This window comes from Euprymna scolopes, chromosome 29 (assembly GCF_053919585.1).
Source record: "Euprymna scolopes isolate OS-2025 chromosome 29, ASM5391958v1, whole genome shotgun sequence".
Classification (NCBI taxonomy): domain Eukaryota; kingdom Metazoa; phylum Mollusca; class Cephalopoda; order Sepiida; family Sepiolidae; genus Euprymna; species Euprymna scolopes.
This window is the reverse complement of record NC_136510.1, coordinates 101,980,321-102,001,317: the sequence shown is the minus strand read 5'-3', so window position 1 is coordinate 102,001,317 and position 20,997 is coordinate 101,980,321. Positions and strand designations below refer to the sequence as shown.

Genomic DNA, 20,997 nt, shown 5'->3' with positions numbered 1-20,997 from the left:
AAACATAATCCATAAAAATATGAATGAATGGGTAAATATTACCAATATTGTGAGAAATTATTAAATACCGTGTATTTCAGCGTATAAGACGATCCTTAAAGTATTAAATATAATCTAAAAGAACCCAATATTTCATAAGATACCGGATGTTGCAATCTCTAGCCTAGGCTAAACAAACATGGCTTCGTGATTTAGCAGTCGTCTTATACAACCGATGTATGATAAATGAGGGTCTATTCTTAGACCTCTATTATTCCTAATATTTATAAATGACTTCCCTGACAAAATTGTCTGTGAGATGGGTATATATGCTGATGACACCACGCTCTATAACAGACACGACAGGAAAACAAATGAACACATATCTAAAGAAATGGCAGAAACACTAGAGTATGACCTCCAATCTGTATTGGAATGGGGACAAAACTGGATGGTCACATTCAATGCTGCCAAGACAAAGCTTGTTTGCTCCAATAATTACAAGAAACCTTCTCTACCACCAATAGCAAAATACTCTTTATCTGAAAGTACATCTTTTAAACTCCTCAACCTAACGTTCACAGGAAACAGGAGTTGGAACAATTACATTGAGAGCATTGCCAGGACCGCTCCAAACAAGGTGGGTTCTCTCTACCGTGCTAGAAAGCTACTAGCGCCCGAAAGTATCTTGCATCTCTATAAGGCCGCCATTCGCCCATGTATGGAGTATTGCTGTCATATTTGGGCTGGTGCATCTGCTACTAGTCTCTCGCTCCTAGACAAGGTTCAAAAGAGAGTCGCCAACCTGATAGGTCCTGAAGTGTCATCTAAGCTTCAGCCTCTCTCATCGACGAAATGTTGCATCCCTCTGCCTGTTCTACAAGTACTTTAACGGTGAATGCTCCGACGAACTGCAAGCACTTGTACCCCCTCGACGTAAATACCCCAGACAAACTCGACAAGTAGCTTAATCCCACCCCTTCATAGTAGAGATCCCTAGATGAAAGAGAGCCTTCTACTCCAGTAGTTTCTTCCCAAGACCTGCTAGACTTTGGAATTCCCTGCCGGGTCCCTGCTTCCCCAACTGTACTGACATGCAGAGGTTCAAGTTAAACGTGAACCGATATCTTGCTGCCCAACTCCCTACATAATACCCATGTAGCTTATGTCCCTGATAGTAAACCCCATACATTAAAGTGGTAATATGCCTTGCTTGGGGTGAAAATGTAATTAAAAAAAATATATATTAAAATTTGCTCCAATTTTGTACCTCATCTTATCTGACAGTTATACGCCAAAATATACGGTAGTCCAAAGCAATTTATTTTTCTTTTCATAATGTATTGGTGTTAAAAGCAATTTGAATTTATATATATTAGAATTTGGGTAAGTGGGGGTCATGACCAGTTTTTAAATATTAATTTATTGCGAAACAAGAAAAAAGAAATTGTTTCTGAATTTTTGAGATGAGGATTGGTAACTTGAATTACGTTGGATTATTCTAATTATTGCTCTTATTTTAACTAAATAAAATACTAGGTAAAATTTAAATTCTAAGTGAAACTCTTTTGGAGGTTAAAGGTTCATCCCTTAATGCAGACGATACTAAGAATAGAATGACGAATTACTTAAGACCCCTGCTCAGTCATGGCTGATGGATCGAGACCAAGCTACCAAATCCCATGCAAATTCTAGAGTTTGACAGATTCTCGAATTCGAGATACACCTGAAGAAGGTCGGAAGTTACCTTGGTCGAAACGTCGGACAAATAACTGTAGATAAGATCAATAGTCTGAGAAATCCAAATAATACAAGAAAAAAACTGTGGAAACAAAAATGGTCATTCAAGAAATACTGTTTTATTTTTCGATATAACCTTTGTTCTTTAAAACGCATTTTGTCTCAATGAAAAAAGTATTTTATATTCTTTCAGCAGAGTCAATTTTGGATTTTGATTAAAACTGTTTTGAGATTATATATATATATATATAAGCTGAACGTCTGTGTGTGTGCGTCTGGTCACGAATAGGTTCCTATATGGTTGACTATTATAGAAAACTGGTCACATATAATGATAGAAGATGTATCGAGACACAGGAATGGGTATGTTTGACCGGCATAATGATGATTTATTAAAATTGTGGGGTCTGCTTACGCGCTTGGCCCACAAAGTATGGAAAGAAAAAATTTAAAAATTAAAAAAAAAAAAAACGTTTACAAGTGTTTTTGATATAGATGTACATAATACTACTTTGATAAGTATGTTTTAACTAAAATAGGGATGGTATAATAAAATTGTGGGATCTTCGTTCGCGCCTGGCCGCCATAGAATGGAAATAGGCACAAACTTTAATAAAGATTTTTCATATCTATCTGCGTAAGTATACTTTGATAATTATGTTTCAGTTTGAAGAATATGATATAATAAAATTATGGGGTGTTCGTTCGCGCCTGACCTCCATAAAATGAAAATATGTCACAAAGTTTAACAAGGTTTTTTTAATATAGATCCACAGAATATTGTGATAAGTGTTTCAGTGTGAACAGGTATGGTATAATAAATTATGGGGTTTATCTATTTTATTTTTACTTTCATCATATTTTGCTTTGGTTTTGATACCCCCAAATTCGAAACTATCTCTTTACAACGCTTCCTTTTCATAACCTATCATACTTTTATAAATCAGAGTCCATTTTCTGTAGGCTGTTTTTGAAACCCAGTCAACGACGGGTACTTTTGCTAGTATGTATATATATATATATTACAGAAAACCAGCAACACACGCCAAATAAGGGTTTAACATTTCTGTGAAAATAGTGTACGTTATATTTTCAATGTAGAACTGACCTAAAGGAGATAAGTGCTAATAAAATACTCAGAATAATGTGCTTCATACGAGGTGCCTTCAGTACGTTTTCAGACTTTTTGTACAGGCATTTAAAATTGTCGTAGACTTTTGGAAAAATCAGTATATTATTGTTACACATATTATGAGATGACTGACCAATATTTATGATTTCAGATTCAAATTTACAACTAAAGCAAGAATTGGAATACACCATACTAAAACCTGATTGTCACATCTGGTGAATTTCAAAAATACAATCTGGACGCGACGACATTTTAGAAGAACGATATGCAATAAAATTCTGTTTTAAACTTGGAAAAAATGCCACAGAAACTGATGGAATGCTTCGGATTTCTTTTGAACAATCTTGCATGAATCGAGCCTAAGTTTTTGAGTGGCATAAGAGATTTAAGGAAGGCAGGGAGTCTGTTATGAATTATGAGAGGCGTGGGAAGAGTAAAGAAAGGCAAAACACCAATAACTGCACAGTTTGATGTCAGTGTGGGAACTGTACACACAATTATTTGCAAGGGACTGAAAATGCGGAAGATTTGCGTGAAGTTTTTTTGCCAAGGGTGCTCCATCCTTGTCACAGACTATTCGACCAAGACGGGCATCAAGACAGTTCCTCCACCTTTGTATAGTCTAGACCTTGATCACTGTGACTATTGGTTATTCCCTGAGCTCAAAGAAAAAAAACTTAGCAGTTGTCGTTTTGAGATGACAGAGGCTATGACGTGGGTCATTGACAAGCTCACACAAGAGGACTTCTACGGGGTCTCTCAAAAGTTATTGGAACGATACAACAAGTGCATTGCAGCCGGAGGAGATTACTTTGAAGGTGACTCGAGTTTCATAACAATAAAAGTGCTCATAGGAATTTGTATTGAAGGCACCGCGTAGTTCAATATAACTAATAAAATCAAATCACATTGTAAGAGACAATCTTCAATTTCCTCCTTCAGTCTAGCACCTCTTGATAATGTCCTTTGTTTTTGCCCCGTTTCTTTCGAATGTTCCTTTAACTTTAGTGAACACAAAACGTCTCTGAGCGAAGAGATACGTTAAAATCAGTGAAAATCATAGGGTCATAAATTTGAATGTTAAGGAGCATATGACAGCTGTTCCAAACAAAATGGCTTCCCTTATTTGTTTTGATCGGGCAATTGTTCTCATGTTGAGTGTTATTTGGCAACGTTTCGGTCAGATTGTCCTTCGACCGTCATCAGGCATGTTGGCTTTTGTCTTTGAAAAGAAAGGAGAAATGTTACTGGCTCCGTAGATATTTTGTGTTCTTGGAATTGTCTTTTTTTTTGTCGCGGTTTCGTATGTGTGAAAAAAAAAATGGTTGACATATGAAACAACGGGCAAAAAATAGAAAACAGAACAATTAACAGAATACGAAAATATCTACGGAGCCAGTAACTTTTCTCCTTTATATTCAAAGACAACAACCAAAATGCCTAACGACGGTCGAAGGATACATCGATCAAAACGTTTCACAAATAACACAAGATGAGAACAGCAGTCCCATCACTCCAAGTAATCTAAACAATCAGTCCTTATCTTAGAAGTTTAGAACCGTAAAATGGTTTCCATTGTTTTTTTTTTCTGCAGACTTTATTTTATCCGCGTTATAGACACCCTCCTCCTCAGAAGATACCGAATACTCCATTTATAAATGATACTTTATTCTACAAATCTTGCATAATTTTCACATTTCAGTTATCAAATATTGAACAACGAGTTTCTTTTGTTCAATCTAATTGTACACTGCTTGATTTCCTCCCTCTCCTGTTTTTTTTCTAAAAATGTTCATTGATCCGAATAAAACTGGTCAAACTCTCACTTGTTTTAATATCTTCTGTTGTTTAATTGTTTTCCTTCATGTCTAATACATTCTGTCTCAACAACGTTTGATGTTATGATACATCGTGTATCTTATACTCATAGACAAATGAACAAATTAACCCTTATCCTCGAATGCCCCCTGGTCCATGATATGCGGTAACCGCTTTGTAATAAAAAGCTTCCGTCGTTTGACAATGTTTATCATTGTGATTTTACCCATTTCACTGGTAGCTAAATGGCGTAGTGGTTATAAGTTGCTAGATAGTCGAATTTTGGTTCTGCCTTGAGGCAGTTGCTTGTCTAACTACACTGAAGCAATCCTTTTAGCCCTTATCTTCGGGTGACCTCCGAGTTTTGATGAAGGGTGATCTATGAGTAAAAAAATGTAAGTGGAGGAGCAAACTTTACTTTATATATGAGATAATAAAACCTGATGAACTAAACCATAATGGGTAAAACTGCACCAAAGCAATCCCGAAGGGCCGCCACAGGATAAACCTTAAAGCTGCTAGTTGGGCGGCTTTTAAGCTAGTTTGTCTAAGCAAATTGCCACCCAAAGAAAATTGATTGAAGGCTTCGTCCCTGCACAGTGTTTTGTGGTTGAGGATAGACAGAGATCCCATAATTGTAGAAAATGAAGAGAATCTAATTAAGATGAAGAAGAATAATTTTAATTTGATACAAATCGCACACTTTGCGAAATGATAGAAACCTGGTTCGATGCAAAATCGATAAGCATTTAAAAATGAAATAATAATAAAAAACATTTACTGTAAACGGTTTTTATTACATCATAAATGTATATCTTGCAGAATTATTCTGAAACCTGAACTTTTCATCGTGTTATAGATTTAAAACTAATATATATTTTTTTAGTTGTCAGCTTTTTATTGTGTGGAAAATGTAATCTTGCAATTCAAATTTATTTTTCATTAATTCTTTTTTTTTACTTACATTTTTCTTATTTGCATTTTTTTTATTACGGTTTCTTTCTTTTATTTAATTTTTATTTATTTTTTTTTTTACTTTCTCTTTTCACTTTCATTGTTGAGCGTTCTTTGGCGGTTTGTCCTTCTTTGGCGGTTTGTCCTTCTTTGGCGGTTTGGCCCTTTTTGGCGGTTTGGCTGCTGAATCTTTTCTTTTCTGGGTCTTTTTCTTTACACCAGTTTTGTTTTTATTTTTTTTACACCGTCTTCTATAGTAAATAATGAGGCAACATTTGTGATATATATATGATATATATATGATTATGTGTGTGTGCGTGTGATTAGAATTAAGATTCCTAGTTTAGACAAATAAAAGTAAAATACCACAAATTTATACAATAATAAATTTAAAAAATTAAAAGAATGTATTCCAGTATTTGTTAAAACTTAAAAGATCCCTTGAAAGTCGTTTGTTCGTTTCAGAAATAAAAAAAAAGATAAAAACACATTCTAATACAATTAATATGAATTGTGAAATATAAAAACTAAACGAGTTATCAAAGGATTGCAAATAATGCAGAAAAGTGATACATTAATGCATTTGACTATATGTGTGTAGTTGCGTATGCGTGTATTTGTGCTTGCGTATGCGTGTATTTGTGTTTGCGTATGTGGGCATTTGTGTGTACGTGTATTTGGGTTTGCATATGTGCGCATTTTTCTTTACGTTTATGCATGTTTCTTTTGTATATGTATACGTTTATACGTGATTGTATATAAATATACTAGTGTATGCGTTTGCATGTGTGTATATGTTTGCGCGTAAATAGTTGCTTGTTTGTGTATTATTTTTTTCAATATTGTGGATGAATAATGCTAATGTAGGCAAAATTCACGTGTAAGAAGTGATATTATAAAGCAGTTGGGCTCGTCTCTTGTACGACATCAGAACCTTTTTTAATAATTTTTTTTATCTTATCATACGAGAGTCATTCCAAAAGTAAAGCTTCCTATTTTTGTTAACTCAAAAAGTTGAAGAACTACGAAAACAGGAATTGTACCATTAAAATGGACGACCTTTTGTGCTCTGGAATTTATTTTTCTACATAGTCACCACCATTTTCCATGTACTTTTCCCAAGAATTCAATGACGCAACTCGGCGACCTGAACGAGAATCACACCCCTCTATAATTTTTATAGTATGTTTCAGCATGTAGTATAGTTTTAGATTAGACGTGTTTATTCTGAAAGCTGTTCTTAACATGTAGCAGTTGGGGGTGTTTATACTACGCTTAGTTATATCGTAAAAAATACCGGTTAAAATTATAAGGGATGATTCTCGTTCAGGTCTGCCCACATCTCTGCTTCTGAAGCACATCCGTGACAGAAGTTGCACTCACACCGTATATATCTGCAACAGAGATAAAACTTTTAAGTTATGAATGCATAAGTTAAGCATAAAAATGCAGTTTGCAATCCCCTGATCCATTTAGGCGGAAAAAATAGGACGCATTACTTTTGGAACGCCCATGCGTACTTTCCTGTTATTTTTGTTTTCACTGCAGATAAACTCCTTTAACGTCATTTAATATCGAAAACCCCCCCCCCCCAAAAACAAAAACTCTCAGTTCAAATGATTTATTGGCTATCAATAATTTTCTAGAGCTGTATTTCTGAGTTCATGTTTTTCATTTTTCAACTTTCTCACAATGCATTCAGTAGGATTCGAACCTGTTTCAGCCGACTCCTCAATATCAATCCCCATCCTTCAAAAATTCAGAAATATAACTGTATGTTTATTTCTTTAGTCAATTTTTCAACCTGTGAAACCTTATTAAATTTTCTTATTCACACAAATCAAAGGTGGGCCATTTGTAAGTATATAGCATAGTTTAGAACTGTGATACAGCGAAAGAGTCTATAGATGACTATATAAGCTTTTCCTCTTTCTTGAGTCGAGCACTGTTGGTAATTGATACCGACTGCTACTGCTTTAGCGTAATGCAAAGTTCTTTGTAAATAAACAAATGGAGCATTGAGGGAGTGGTGATCAATGTTTGTTTAAAGCAATGTTAGATGTAATTGCCGACAGCGTCTGTCCCAGTGACCTGATGAATTGAACTACTATCAGCTAGATGTTTTTTTTTTTTTTTTGGTTCGATCCCAGGCTTAGACGGGGTACTGGTTGAATCTTATTGAAGAACTGTGATACAGCGAAACATTTTGTTTGTGGATGATATATGAGAGAAAGACTTTATGTATGGCATAATCACGTTGATACAGGTTCTCGCTAGATCACCGAAGTTAAGCAAAATTGAGCATGTACCAGTATCAGATGGGTTACCAATTTGGCAAACCAGGTCGACACATCCCTGCAGGAGTTCGCAAAACAACCTAACGTCGTATATACAAGCAACTGGATACCGCTTGTGAGTTTTATTCTCCCATGATACTTCCTAGTTCAGGGAAAGCCGCTTAAACTCGCATTAGGTTAATGCTGCAGTTTCGTTACACACACACACACACACACACACACACACACACACACACACACACACACACACACTCTGTTTATCAACGTTTCGTCTTTATTTTAAGACTTCTACGAAGAAATAAAATACTATTAACATATTTGAAAAATACTTGCTTGTAATGTAAAATGGACGTCTTTGTTCACATCACAAACAAATATGGTTTCAAATATTGTACTGGTATTTTACTTCTTCAAATCAATCATCCCGAGGAAGTCTTAAAATAGAGACCAAACGTTGATGAACATATAATTTTGGTTTGTTCCTTTTTCCTTTCTCCACGTTTTAAAAAATTATTTCCATAATTTTTATCATATATTATCATCGTATTATAACCTACGACTCACGATGGATACGACGTAGAAACGGAACTCTGACGCAAGTCGGCATTGTCCGTATTAGACACATGAAATAAAACGATAAATAAACAAACGTTATAAAAACAAACTTGTTATGATGAAAATTCATAAACTGTGGCATTATCTCTTACATGGTTTTGTATAATTAAAAACAAGAAGTATTTTTACCTCAGTTGTAATTATCGACACTTCAAAAAGTTAGACAAAAGATTGTGTGTGTGTGTGTGTGTGGAACGAACGGGATTGGAACTTTTCACACTCAGGTTTTTAGTCAGTTTTGTTAAGCACTTAATCACCGACAGACTCCGACTCCTTGCCCTTGTTATCCTTATAGATAATCTATAATATAAATCTCACCTGTCTGTTTAAATGTATGTATGTATTTTAAAACTTTCGACAGAGGCGACGCATTTCCACGAGATCTGTATCGTTTTGAAGCTCGACCCTTCGGACGACAAATATAAAAAAAATCGGCTAAAAACATTAATTCCTTCACTCTTAACTAGACACTTTTCTACAAGGAGCGATCGCTTTTTTCGCCGATATTTTCGAAAGTCATCCTCTCTTTTCGATTAACTAATTTTATTTTAAACCTTTGCCACTTCCGGTTTGGCGATGGATGCAACAGCAAAGACGTCACTTTTTTCACGTTTCTTTTTTCCTCCTTTGCGGTACGGATTGGAGCCTTCCTGTCTATTACCACTTTTCCTATATTTTTGTTTTTTGCTCAACACACACCTCCAAACACCCGGGCAACGCCAGGCACCCAGACTAGTATTGCAGAAAAAAACACCATTACAATGTGTATGTATTTGCCGTGTGTACGTTTTCTATGTAAATTAAATGGCAATGCTGACAAAAAAGAGTCACTCTTTCTCCAGATGCTCAGAGGCATATTAAGGTACATTACAGAATAACTGAAAGAAGTGAGAGAAATGCATGGGTAACTAAAAGAAAGTGGGTTGTTCAGACAATTGAAAATATATGGCGTCATCGCGTTGATACACCGGTTTCCATGATCACCGAAGTTAAGAGTTGGGTCAGTACTAAAGTGAATGAGCATTTAAGAATACCAGGTACTGTATGTGCTCACTGCTTACCTCTGCATTGTTTCCAGTCGTATTTGATTTCTCCTTCCCAATTGAATGAAGCACTGCCGACTCCGGAGAGAAGTGGCTAGATATTGCGTAACCCTTGCTTAGCAGTTCATTTGTGCCATGTATTATTTCTCCAGGATGATAAGTTGGTTCTTGTCATTTCGACGTATAGTATATTTTAGCATGGATTTTATAAGCATATAAAAAAATGCATTCGGTGAATAAATCTTGACTAACTCAGATTTAGTATAACAGTGAAATATATAAATATTTGTGTGTATATATATATATATATATATATATATATATATATATATATATATATATTACTAGCATTTCGGCCCGGCGTTGCCCGGGTGTTTGGAGGTGTATGCTGAGCAAAAAAACAAAACAAAAAACATCTAAAATTTCAAGTGTTTAGACCAAAAATTTTCGGAGGAGTCTGGTAGAGTTCTCAAAGGTCAAATCGGTGAAATTTACCCCTTAACAGCCAAATTTCTGGTCGAAAACCGATCACGTAGTTTTTCCCAAATCTCAGTACCCTGCATATCAAATTTCGAGTCCGTAAACTAAAAATTGACAGTAATTGCGTAAGGAAATGTACACAGACAGACAGATACGTTAACTTTTATAGATATACTAGCAGTTCCGCCCGGCTTTGCTTGGGCCCTATGTACTGTTCATAAGGTTATGTGCATATGTATATATTAAAGTGTGAATATATAAATTAATGCCTTTCTGTATATTAGTCTTCCTTAAGTAAGACAGACAAACATTTTCTCTTTCACTCGCATACACACACACACACACACACACACACACACACACACATACATATAGATAGATATTCGTTTAAAAATTAAATAATTTCGTTTTTATTAATAAAATTTTATTTTTATATATATGATAAAATGTTTCTTTCGCTTTTTTTTAATACATAAAAATACGATTGTTGAATGTTAATTGATTGAGATTGTCGGACTGACTTCCTCATCTTGGTTGTTATTGTCACAACGTTTCGGCCGTTTTGCCCTCCGGCCTTCATCAGGTGTTTTGTATCGAACTGGGGAACCGTTTGTTAGGAGTCTCGAACCCAACCCTTTATTATTATTACGGGGGTACCGTGTTCGGACTCCAGCTAGGCTGTGGGACATAGTTGCTGATTCTCTGTTTTAAATGTTACTTTTTTTACTGCCCTCGTTCAGGATTGAACTCAGCACCTTTGGGTAACTGTAAACTTTGATACAATGTTTAGGACCACTCGGCCATATGTCAGTAGGTCCGTTCCATATTTACAACAACGGTAAAACAGAGCATTCTCCGCAAGTTTTACCAAAGTCTTAAGTAATTCGCAATTGTATTCTTAGTATCGCCCACCTTGAAGATTGAACCATCAACATCCAGAAGAGTCAGATAGAATTGAATTTTACTTATTACTTTAAGGTCGGGAATTACATCGACAGAAACGTTGTACAAATAACACTCAAGATGAAAGTAGTTATTCGAATATTCCAAGTTAATTCAACAATCAATCGTCATCTAAAAAATGAGAAATATATATGTATGTGTATATATATATTATTCCTTAATTGGAATTTTTTATTTTGAGATGAACATTTTTATGTTAATTTTTTATTTTTATTTCGGACTATTAGTCTCATCTTTATTAGTTGTTTTTTTTTTTTTTTTTTTTTTTTTTAAATCTTTTAAATAAAAAAAAAACAAAAAAAAACAACTAATAAAGATGAGACTAATAGTCCGAAATAAATAAAAAAAATTAATATATGTATGTGCTTTCGATTGTATTTGGCTGGAAGCCTGGCGTTGCAATACGCTTAAACATGATATTTTAATTTATGCAAATTGCGTATGTATTATTATAGAATCAATCCTTTATTGATTGTTATATATTACGAGGAATAATTTTCCCGGTGGACTAATTCACAAAAACAATAAAATAAAATAAATAAGTAAAAAAATTAAATTAAAAAAAATTAAATTAAAAAATAAATGATAATGTCGTTCATCAAATTCCGTCTGTGTTTGTTTACAATATCACGTCAGCTGATATTTGGACTTGATAAAAGCCCTGGAAAAGTCACTTGTGATTAATGCTAACTTTTAAAATATGCCAACGAAGAAATGATTTGTGATGATTTTAAATGGTACGTTTCCATTTATCATAAATTGAACTCATTGATAAGAAAAAAATAAAATGGTGAGGTACACCCGGGTTTTAACAGAGGCGATCTGTAGTCGAATGCTGTACCATTAAGCTATACCTCCAGATAATAATAAATCTGTTTTTTATATTTTTTTTTGGTTTGTTGAGATTTTATTGTCTTTGTCGATGTAACGTAAAAATATTCCCCTATAAAGTTAATCTTTCTCTTTTACAGACAAAAAAATATTTTTAAGATCGGATTTTTTCGATTTTCGATATTTATCGGATGGATTTCTGTACAAAACATATCTAAGAACACTGCCAGACATATAAATTAGCTTTGTGTGAAATTTGCAAAAGATAGGCTCAGCCGTTTCGGAACCAATAGGGAAGGAAATAACACACACAATATGACTGTTATATGATAATAGAGATTCATTGAGGTTTTAGTCTCCTGTTCCGAAAGAATAATAAAAAAATAAACCACAGATCGGAATTATTTCCTCTTTTCCGTTTTGCTGTTTAACTTCCATGCCCCAGGATATTTCCACAAACTTTTTTCGAAAAAGGAAACCATCATTTTCTTTTTCTTTATTCCGAAGACCTTTTCTGTTAATTTTTTATTTATTTATTTTTTGTTTGTTTTTGCATTGGAAAAAAAAAACTGCTAAAGAATTTGAAAAGAAAAATAGAAAACCACACAAAAACAAGAACTATAGTAAAGTTGAGAAAAACAAACCCTTTTAATTATCCCCCTCTCCCATCCAATACACACATAAACAAAATAACATTTAATCTTAATCAAAAATAACCTCTTTCCTTTTGTTTTAGGGGAAAACGGACAAAAATATAACGCCATTTTGAAATAGATTGCATATGGCTAAAACAAGCGACATGATTTTAAACAAAAAAAAAAAAATTCCTTTGGAATAAAATGTAAAAAAAAAAAAAAGTTTTATGTTTACATAATAAAATGAAAAATCAAATGCAATGGATAAAGGTACCGTTATAATCAGTTCGAAGTGAAGATCTGAAGGTGGAAGGTTCGATCCTGACGCCAGTTGACACTAAAGAAAAAAAAAATTGCTTAACACTTCGACAGCAGAACGAGACCAATCTATCGCCGTGGATTAAATCAAAGTTTAGATTCGAAACTCTGTATGCATTTCGAAGTTGGACATAAGGATTCTTGATTTGGAAAAGATAGAGATCAAGATGTAAAAAGGTTGGGTTAGAGAGAAAGGGGGCCTCATGTTTTGACAAGCTTCTGGGCTTAACCTTTACTCCTGATCTGAAATGGAACACATACATTAAATCTGTTGTCAAGGCCGCTGAAAAAAATGGTGGGATCTTTCTATCGATCCAGTAGATATCTCACTGCTGATCCAATTCTCTATCTATATAAGAGCCAGGTACGTCCAAGGATGGAGTACTGTTGCCACATATGGGCAGGAGCTGGGAGGAAGGGCTTGTCCTGCTTTGATAGGGTTCAAAATAGACTTCGTAGCCTCGTAGATGTCCTTTTCTCTTCTCTGGAACCTCTATTTCACAGAAGAGATGTTGCGAGTTTGACTGCTTTATCGTTATTTTCATGGCAAGTGCTCGACTGAACTTCAATCTACGCCCCCCCCCCTCGCCGCCAAACTTTCACAAGAAACACTCGTCTAGCTGAAAATACTATCAATAAGTCCCCCCACTCATTATCTGTGCCTAAACCTAAACGTAGATCCCATGAACAAAGTTTCTTTCTTAGAACTGCACACCTGTGGAATTGTCTTATGCTTTCCAGCTGACTGCAATCTGATTGTTTTCAAGTCCAACGTAAACAAGTTCTTGATGAGCCGTTCCACTTAAGTTAACAAATTTACCGAATTTCCATTACTAACGATTACTATATTGTCCAATTGAATACTGTACACTCTTAACCCTTATCCTCGAGTGGTCTCTGGGCTTTGATAAATGTGATGCCTATGCAAAAAAAAAGTTAGGATAATGAAAATACCATTGAAAACATTTATTTTTAATTTAATTTAATTTTTTATTAACTTTTCCATCTCTTTTTTCTCCCTCACATACTCTCTCACTTTTATCTCCCTCTCTCAAACACTTTCTCTCTCTCTCTCTCTCTCTCTCTCTCTCTCAAACACTTTCTCTCTCTCTCTCAAACACTTTCTCTCTCTCTCTCAAACACTTTCTCTCTCTCTCAAACACTTTCTCTCTCTCTCTCTCTCAAACACTTTCTCTCTCTCTCAAACACTTTCTCTCTCTCTCAAACACTTTCTCTCTCTCTCAAACACTTTCTCTCTCTCTCTCTCTCTCAAACACTTTCTCTCTCTCTCTCAAACACTTTCTCTCTCTCTATCTCAAACACTTTCTCTCTCTCTCTCTCAAACACTTTCTCTCTCTCTCTCTCAAACACTTTTTCTCTCTCTGAAACACTTTTTCTCGTTCTCAAACACTTTTTTCTCGTTCTCAAACACTTTCTCTCTCTCTCAAAGACTTTCTCTCTCTCTCTCTCTCTCTCAAACACTGTATTTCTCTCAAACACTTTCCCTCTCTCCCATTTCTTTCTCTCTCTCTCTTAAATACTTCCCCCTCTCTTAAACGCTTTCTCTCTCTCACTCTCTCTCTTTCACACACACACACGCACACGCTCTCGTCATCCTATTTCTATCTTGTTTAATACATATTTACTTTTATTTAAAATAGCGCCTAAAAATAAATCTGATCCAACAGATTATTGCCTGCGCTCCTATAATCTTTTTTTTCTCTTCTACTATGTTCCTATAATCTTTTTTTTTCTCTTCTACTATGTTCCTATAATCTTTTTTTTCTCTTCTACTATGTTCCTATAATCTTTTTTTTCTCTTCTACTATGTTCCTATAATCTTTTTTTCTCTTCTACTATGTTCCTATAATCTTTTTTTCTCTTCTACTATGTTCCTATAATCTTTTTTTCTCTTCTACTATGTTCCTATAATCTTTTTTTCTCTTCTACTATGTTCCTATAATCTTTTTTTCTTTTCTACTATGTTCCTATAATCTTTTTTTCTTTTCTATGTTCCTATAATCTTTTTTTTCCTCTTCTACTATGTTCCTATAATCTTTTTTTTTCTCTTCTATGTTCCTATAATCTTTTTTTTTCTCTTCTACTATGTTGCTATAATCTTTTTTTCTCTCTTCTACTATGTTCCTATAATCTTTTTTTTCTCTCTTCTACTATGTTCCTATAATCTTTTTTCTTTTATCGTTTATCGCGCTCTTATGATCTTATTTCCTCTAATCTAATAGGCTATTTTTTGTCTCTCGTTCACCGAGCTCCTATAATTTACCCTTCTCTCTTCTCATACGCTCTTATAACCTTTCATCGTCTGTATTCATATTTCGCTTTTTTTTCATTTTTTCTCCCCTTCACTTTCACACCCCCTTTACGTCTCTATTTCTTTTCCCTCCCTTTTCCAAGAATAATGCGTTTTTTTTTTTACCTTAAATCAAGTTGACTTCAATTGTGTGTGTCTTTCCACATTTTTTTCTCCAGACCCGTTTCTCTTCCACCTGAGAGGCACCCTCCACCACAAACTCTTTACTCCAATTAACGCGCAATTTCCTGTTTTCTCAGCTGAATGAGAACCGTTTCACAGAAAGACATTTTAAATTAAATCCGCAAATCTGTTTGTTTCCCCTCCAAAAGCTTTTGTCGAAGGACCAGGTTAAAAATGGACCATAAGAGGACAGATGCGTGTGGTTAGGGGTGGGGGCTTAGGGTGGGGAGGTATGTATGTATTACCCCGTTTAATCCATTTATACCTTAGGAGTACCTTAAAAAAAGGGAAAGCAAAATAAATCTCTAAATAAACATTTTCATGCAACACCGTTTTAAAAGTGATCTAATATATAAAGTATAAATTCATCGCCTTTTTTTTCGATTTTTTAGCCTTAATTTAAACCAAACTGACTTCCGGTTTGGTGATAGGCGCAACAGTAAGGACGTCACTTTTTTTTTCACTTTCTTTTCCTCCTTTGCGGTACGGGTTCGAGCCTGTCTGCCTACGACTACTTTTTTTTTTCTCTTTTTGCTCAACACACAAAACCGAACACCCAGCCATCGCCGGGCACAAAGGTTAGTTAAAGAATATTATGGGAAAATTTTAAAAATCTTTATAAACTTCATTATGTTTACAAGTTCATATTTCCGATTTCATTCTTAACTTATGAATTTATCAGACAGAGCTGTTACGTGTAAGGAACCCAAATGTGGGTTATATTGAGTTTAATTTGTTTTAGAGTAAAAAGGAAATGACACCTCTTCATAAAAAATTCAGATACCTTCAATTTATGTGAAATTTTTAAGTATTAGACATTAATTAATAAATATTCTCAAAATTTTAGTTTCTTATATATACTCTAAAGAGAAATGAAGCATTCAGGTTATGAATAAAAAACTTCAATAATCATAACAATGCGATTTGGACTCCCCTCTGATCTTTTCGGGCGGAATAATAAAATACGAGGCATTGCTTCGGGAACGCTCCTTTTACTAAAGTAAACAATTCCATAAATAACACCAAACCAGTTCGATTAATTATTCCTGATCATGAATCCAGAAGATTCGAAAGGAATTGGGCTTACAATGATTATAGCAACTACATCAGTCAGTTCAAGAAAATTTATATGCATTTACTTATTTATTCCCCTAATGAATGTTTCGATTTAACATTCAAGTCAGTTATACGTACGTTGTCCTCCCGAAATCTTTAATAACATTTTATCTTGAGTAACTCCAGCTTTTCTTCCGTGTGTGTGTGTGTGTGTGTGTATATATATATATATATATATATATATATATATATATATATATAGTCATCCACATACAGTACTGTTTCGCTGTATCACATATCATCAGTGCGGCTAGACAAGCAACTTCCTCAAGCCCAACTCAACCACTATGCGGGTAGTGAATTAACGATGTTTTGACATCGTCCAAATACCTAAGCTCGGTTTGTTTACACAAAGAGCATCGCTTAATACACTAATGGCAGTTTGTATATCACTTCCTATATATATATATGTATATATATATATATATATATTACAAAGGAGTCACTACTTATCAAGGCCCGAAGGCCACTCGAGAATAAGGGTTAATGAATGTAAGGTGGTAGTTTAGTAACCGTTAATGGTGTACGTTGGGTAGAATTTGATTATTTAAGGGGACGATTCAAAAAGAACTTATTTACATTGGACTTGAAGGCTACGATATTATTATCGGTTGGGAACCAGACCAGCGGAGCAGTTTTCTACAGGTGGGTAGTTCTAGGAAAGAAGCTTTGTTCATGGAATCTATGTTTAGATTTATGCACAGATAGAGATTAGAGGAAATTGTTTATAGTGCGTGTCTTTTGTGAAAGTTTCGCAAGGGAGGGGCGATAAATTGGAATGCAGACGAGCACTTGCTATGAAAACAGCAATAGAGCAGACACAGGCACACAATGTCTCTTCTGTAGGAAAGAAGCTACAAGGAAGAGAAAAGGTCATCGCCTATAAAGTTTTGAAGCCAGTTTGGAATTCTATCAAGACAAGATATAATTTAAATATATATATTTTTTATTTTGAAAGGTTCCTTTCTAAAAAATTTTTTAATCTCTTTTATCTGTTAACATATTTATTCATTTATTTATTAAAACAAATTATTTTATTCATGAGTAGCCTGGGTGCCCGGCGTTGCCGGGATGTTTCGAGGTGTGTGTTCATCAAAAAAAAAAAAAAAAAAATTGGTAGTAGGCAAGCACTTGAACCCGTACCGCAAAGGAAAAAAAAAACGTGACCTCTTTGCTGTTGCGTCCATCCTCAAACCGGAAGTGGCGAAGGTTTAAATTAAGGCTACTCAATTGAAAAGAAGGGATGACTTTCGAAAATATTCGGTGAGAAAACCGACCCCCTCCTTACAGAAAAGTGCCCAGTTCAGGGTGAAGAAATTAATGTTTTTAGTCAACTTTTCGACATTTGTCGTCCGAAGGGTCGGCTGCAAAACGATACCGATCTCGTGAAAATCCGTTGCATATGTCGAAACTTTTAGGCAGACATACATACATTTAAACAGACAGGTGAGATTTATATTATAGAAGAGTGTAAGTTAGTGTAGGATGTCACCTTGTAAAACAACCTATGGCGAAACTTATAGAAGTGCTATGCAATAATCAGTTATAGGTGACATTCTTCGGAGGTTGAAAGTTCATTCCACAGTACTAGTGATACTAAAATTACACTTATGAATTACGCAAGACATCTATCCAGTTATGGGTGACGGAATGAGAATAAGCTACCTCTAAGGATTAAGTAAAGCGTTGGTTCGATTTGAAATTTTGTACAGGTTCCCGAGTTCGACAAGACGCACCTGAAGAAAATCAGCATTTGCGTAGAGGGAAATTTATGGGAGACACTATATGTCGTGAAACCGGGGAGAGATTACTTAGTTGAGAAACATCCTAGGAAGGGCAACCAGCTCCACGGAGGAATAAGTGATAAAACCATAGCAAACGATAAGGAAATGAATGGGTCGATATGCCGTCGGCTAAAATCGGCTGCCATAAATCTCTTCTTGATCGTCGTCATCGTTGCCTTGTTACAGGCAACATTTCCACCGTCTACATTAAATGGCAGGGACCACGTGCTGAAATTTAACGCTTGTACAAATAGCGAACGTAGGCATTTTTATAAAAATATAATTCTTTTATTTAACACTGGAGGAGCATATTTAAATCAGTTATTCTAGACTCACGTTCGTCATAGATGGCGCAAACTGCCACGCGTCTGTCGCGTACAAGATCCAAGCTTCGACTGTTTAAAACAATTCAATTCAATTCTCTCTATCAATGATTGGTTGGTTGTTTTTGTTTTACGGCATATCAACCTTTTTCAGGTTATTTAATGCCGAATCTAATTATTTTTAGGAACGATTTTTAATGGAGTATTTTTTTTGTTTTTTAAGTCAGATTCTATTCAACCCATAGTTGGGATCCTAACAGGTACTACGACTCCGGGTCAGAGTGGACCTGGGAGCAATAGCATTTAAAGGGTGGCTCCACACTCCCCAAGGCCCGCAAGGTGGGGCCTCACCATCGGATATAGTTTTAGGTCATATCCAGGATCAATGAAGAAAGAGTGAAAGAAAGAAAAAAAAAGAGATGCATATAACACTTGAACAATATTTAGTTTTTGTAGGATTTGATGACGAGTACTTTTGGGTTTGACCTTTCGAATTCTATGTTCTTAGATCTTTTTTTTTTTTTACATTTTCACCCCAAACAAGGCACATTGCCACTTTGGTGTAGGGGGCTACTATCAGGGGCAACAACTACTGGGGCACTATGTTGGGATTTGGGCAGCAAGATGCCCGTTCACATTGCACTTGAACTTCTGCACGTCAGTACAATTGGAGAAGCAGGGACCTGGAATGGAATTCCAAAGTCTAGCGATTCTGGGGAAGAAACTACTGGAGTAGAAAGGTCTTTTACATCTAGCGATCTCTACAGTGTGGGGGTGGAATTTTGCAGCATGTCGGGTCTGTCGAGGGTGTTCACGTCGTGGGGGCACAAGTGCTTGCAGTTCGTCAGAACATTCACCATTAAAATACTTGTAGAACAGGCAGAGGGATGCAACGTTTCGTCGATGGGACAGAGGCTGCAGCTTAGATGCCAGTTCAGGGCCTATCAGATTTGCGACTCTCTTTTCAACCTTGTCAGGGAGCGAGAGACTAGTAGCCGATGCACCAGCCCAAATATGACAGCCATACTCCATACATGGGCGAATGGTTGCCTTATAGAGGTACATGATACTTTCGGGTGTTAGTAGTTTTCTAGCACGGTAGAGAGAGAGCCCACCTTCCTCGCAGCGGCCCTGGCAATGCCCTCAATGTAATTGTTCCAACTCATGTTTCCTGTGAACGTTAGTCCAAGGAGCATTTACTTGATTGAATATTATAAGCAACTGTCATTCTTGACTCAACTCTTACCTGATTGACAACAGTTACTGAAGCCGTCATGTTTTTTCTTTTCCAAAATAACACCTTTCCTTTACGCCTACCCATGAGCACAGTTAGGCATAAGGTTTATTAATGCAGAAGCTCCAGCTCCCCCGAAAACGAAGCTTCTCCATTGTGCCACAAGATGAGAACAGCATCTTGAATAGTACAAACTGTCAGAAATTTATTCATGTTTTTCTTTTTTCAGCGATAAGCAACACTTGCTTTCTAGTGCATTTGATTCCGTTTTTTATTTTATTTTATTTTTAAACTATTTCCTGTTTATGATTTCAGCATCTCAAATTCTTTTAAACGTATAATATTCGCTTTGTAGTGTTTAGAACAGAGGGATGCAACATTTCGTCGATGGGACAGAGGTTTAAGCTTAGATAACAGTTTAAGACCTATCAGGTTGGCGACTCGCTTTTGAACTCTGTCCAGGAGCGAGAGGCTAGTAGCAGATGCACCAGCCTAAACGTGGCAACAATACTCCATACATATGCGAATGGTGGGCTTATAGAGCTACATGATACTTTCAGGTGTAAGTAACTTTCTAGCTTGGTAAAGAGAGCCCACCTTCCTCGCAGCAGCCTTGGCAATGTTTATGTTCGAACTCATATTCCCTGTGAATGTTAAGCCGAGGAGTTTGAAAGAAGTACTTTCAGGTAATGTATCTTTAGCCGTAACTATTGGTGGTTGAAAAAGTTTCTTGTTATTATTAACGGAAACAAGCTTCAATTTGGTAGCATTGAATGTGACCAATTTTTGACCCCATTCCACTAAAGATTGGATGTCTTCTTCTAGTGTTTCTGCCATTTAATAAGATGTTATTGTTTCATTGTTTTGAATTTTTTTCTGTTTTGTTTTATAAATAAGTATATTACTGCTGCGAGGAAGGTGGGCTCTCTCTACCAAGCTAGAAAGTTACTTACACCTGAAAGTATCATATAGTTCTACAAGGCCACAATTCGCATATGTATGGAGTATTATTGTCACATTTAGACTGGTGCATCTGCTACTAGTCCCCCGCTCCTGAACCGAGTTCAAAAGAGAGTCGCCAACCTGATAGGTACTGAACTGTCATCTAGGCTTAAGCGCCTGTCCCATGGACGAAATGTTGCATCCCTCTGTCTGTTCTACAAGTATTTTATTGGTGGATGCTCTGAACTACAGGCCCTTGTACCCCTAACATGCAAATGTCGAAGTGTAATGTGAACAGA

General features: G+C 35.6%; 1 protein-coding gene across 1 annotated transcript in view; it reads right to left on the bottom strand.

Moving 5' to 3' along the window:
* The window catches only part of LOC145252367 (uncharacterized), a gene marked incomplete at its 3' end in the record, with an annotated part of 37,124 nt that extends 17,326 nt beyond the window's left edge, over positions 1-19,798 (bottom strand). Inside the window, exon 1 of the mRNA XM_080111765.1 lies at positions 19,769-19,798. Coding sequence (XP_079967891.1) covers positions 19,769-19,798 — 30 coding nt within the window. The remainder of the gene's footprint in view (positions 1-19,768) is intronic.
* Positions 19,799-20,997: the final 1,199 nt, after the last annotated feature.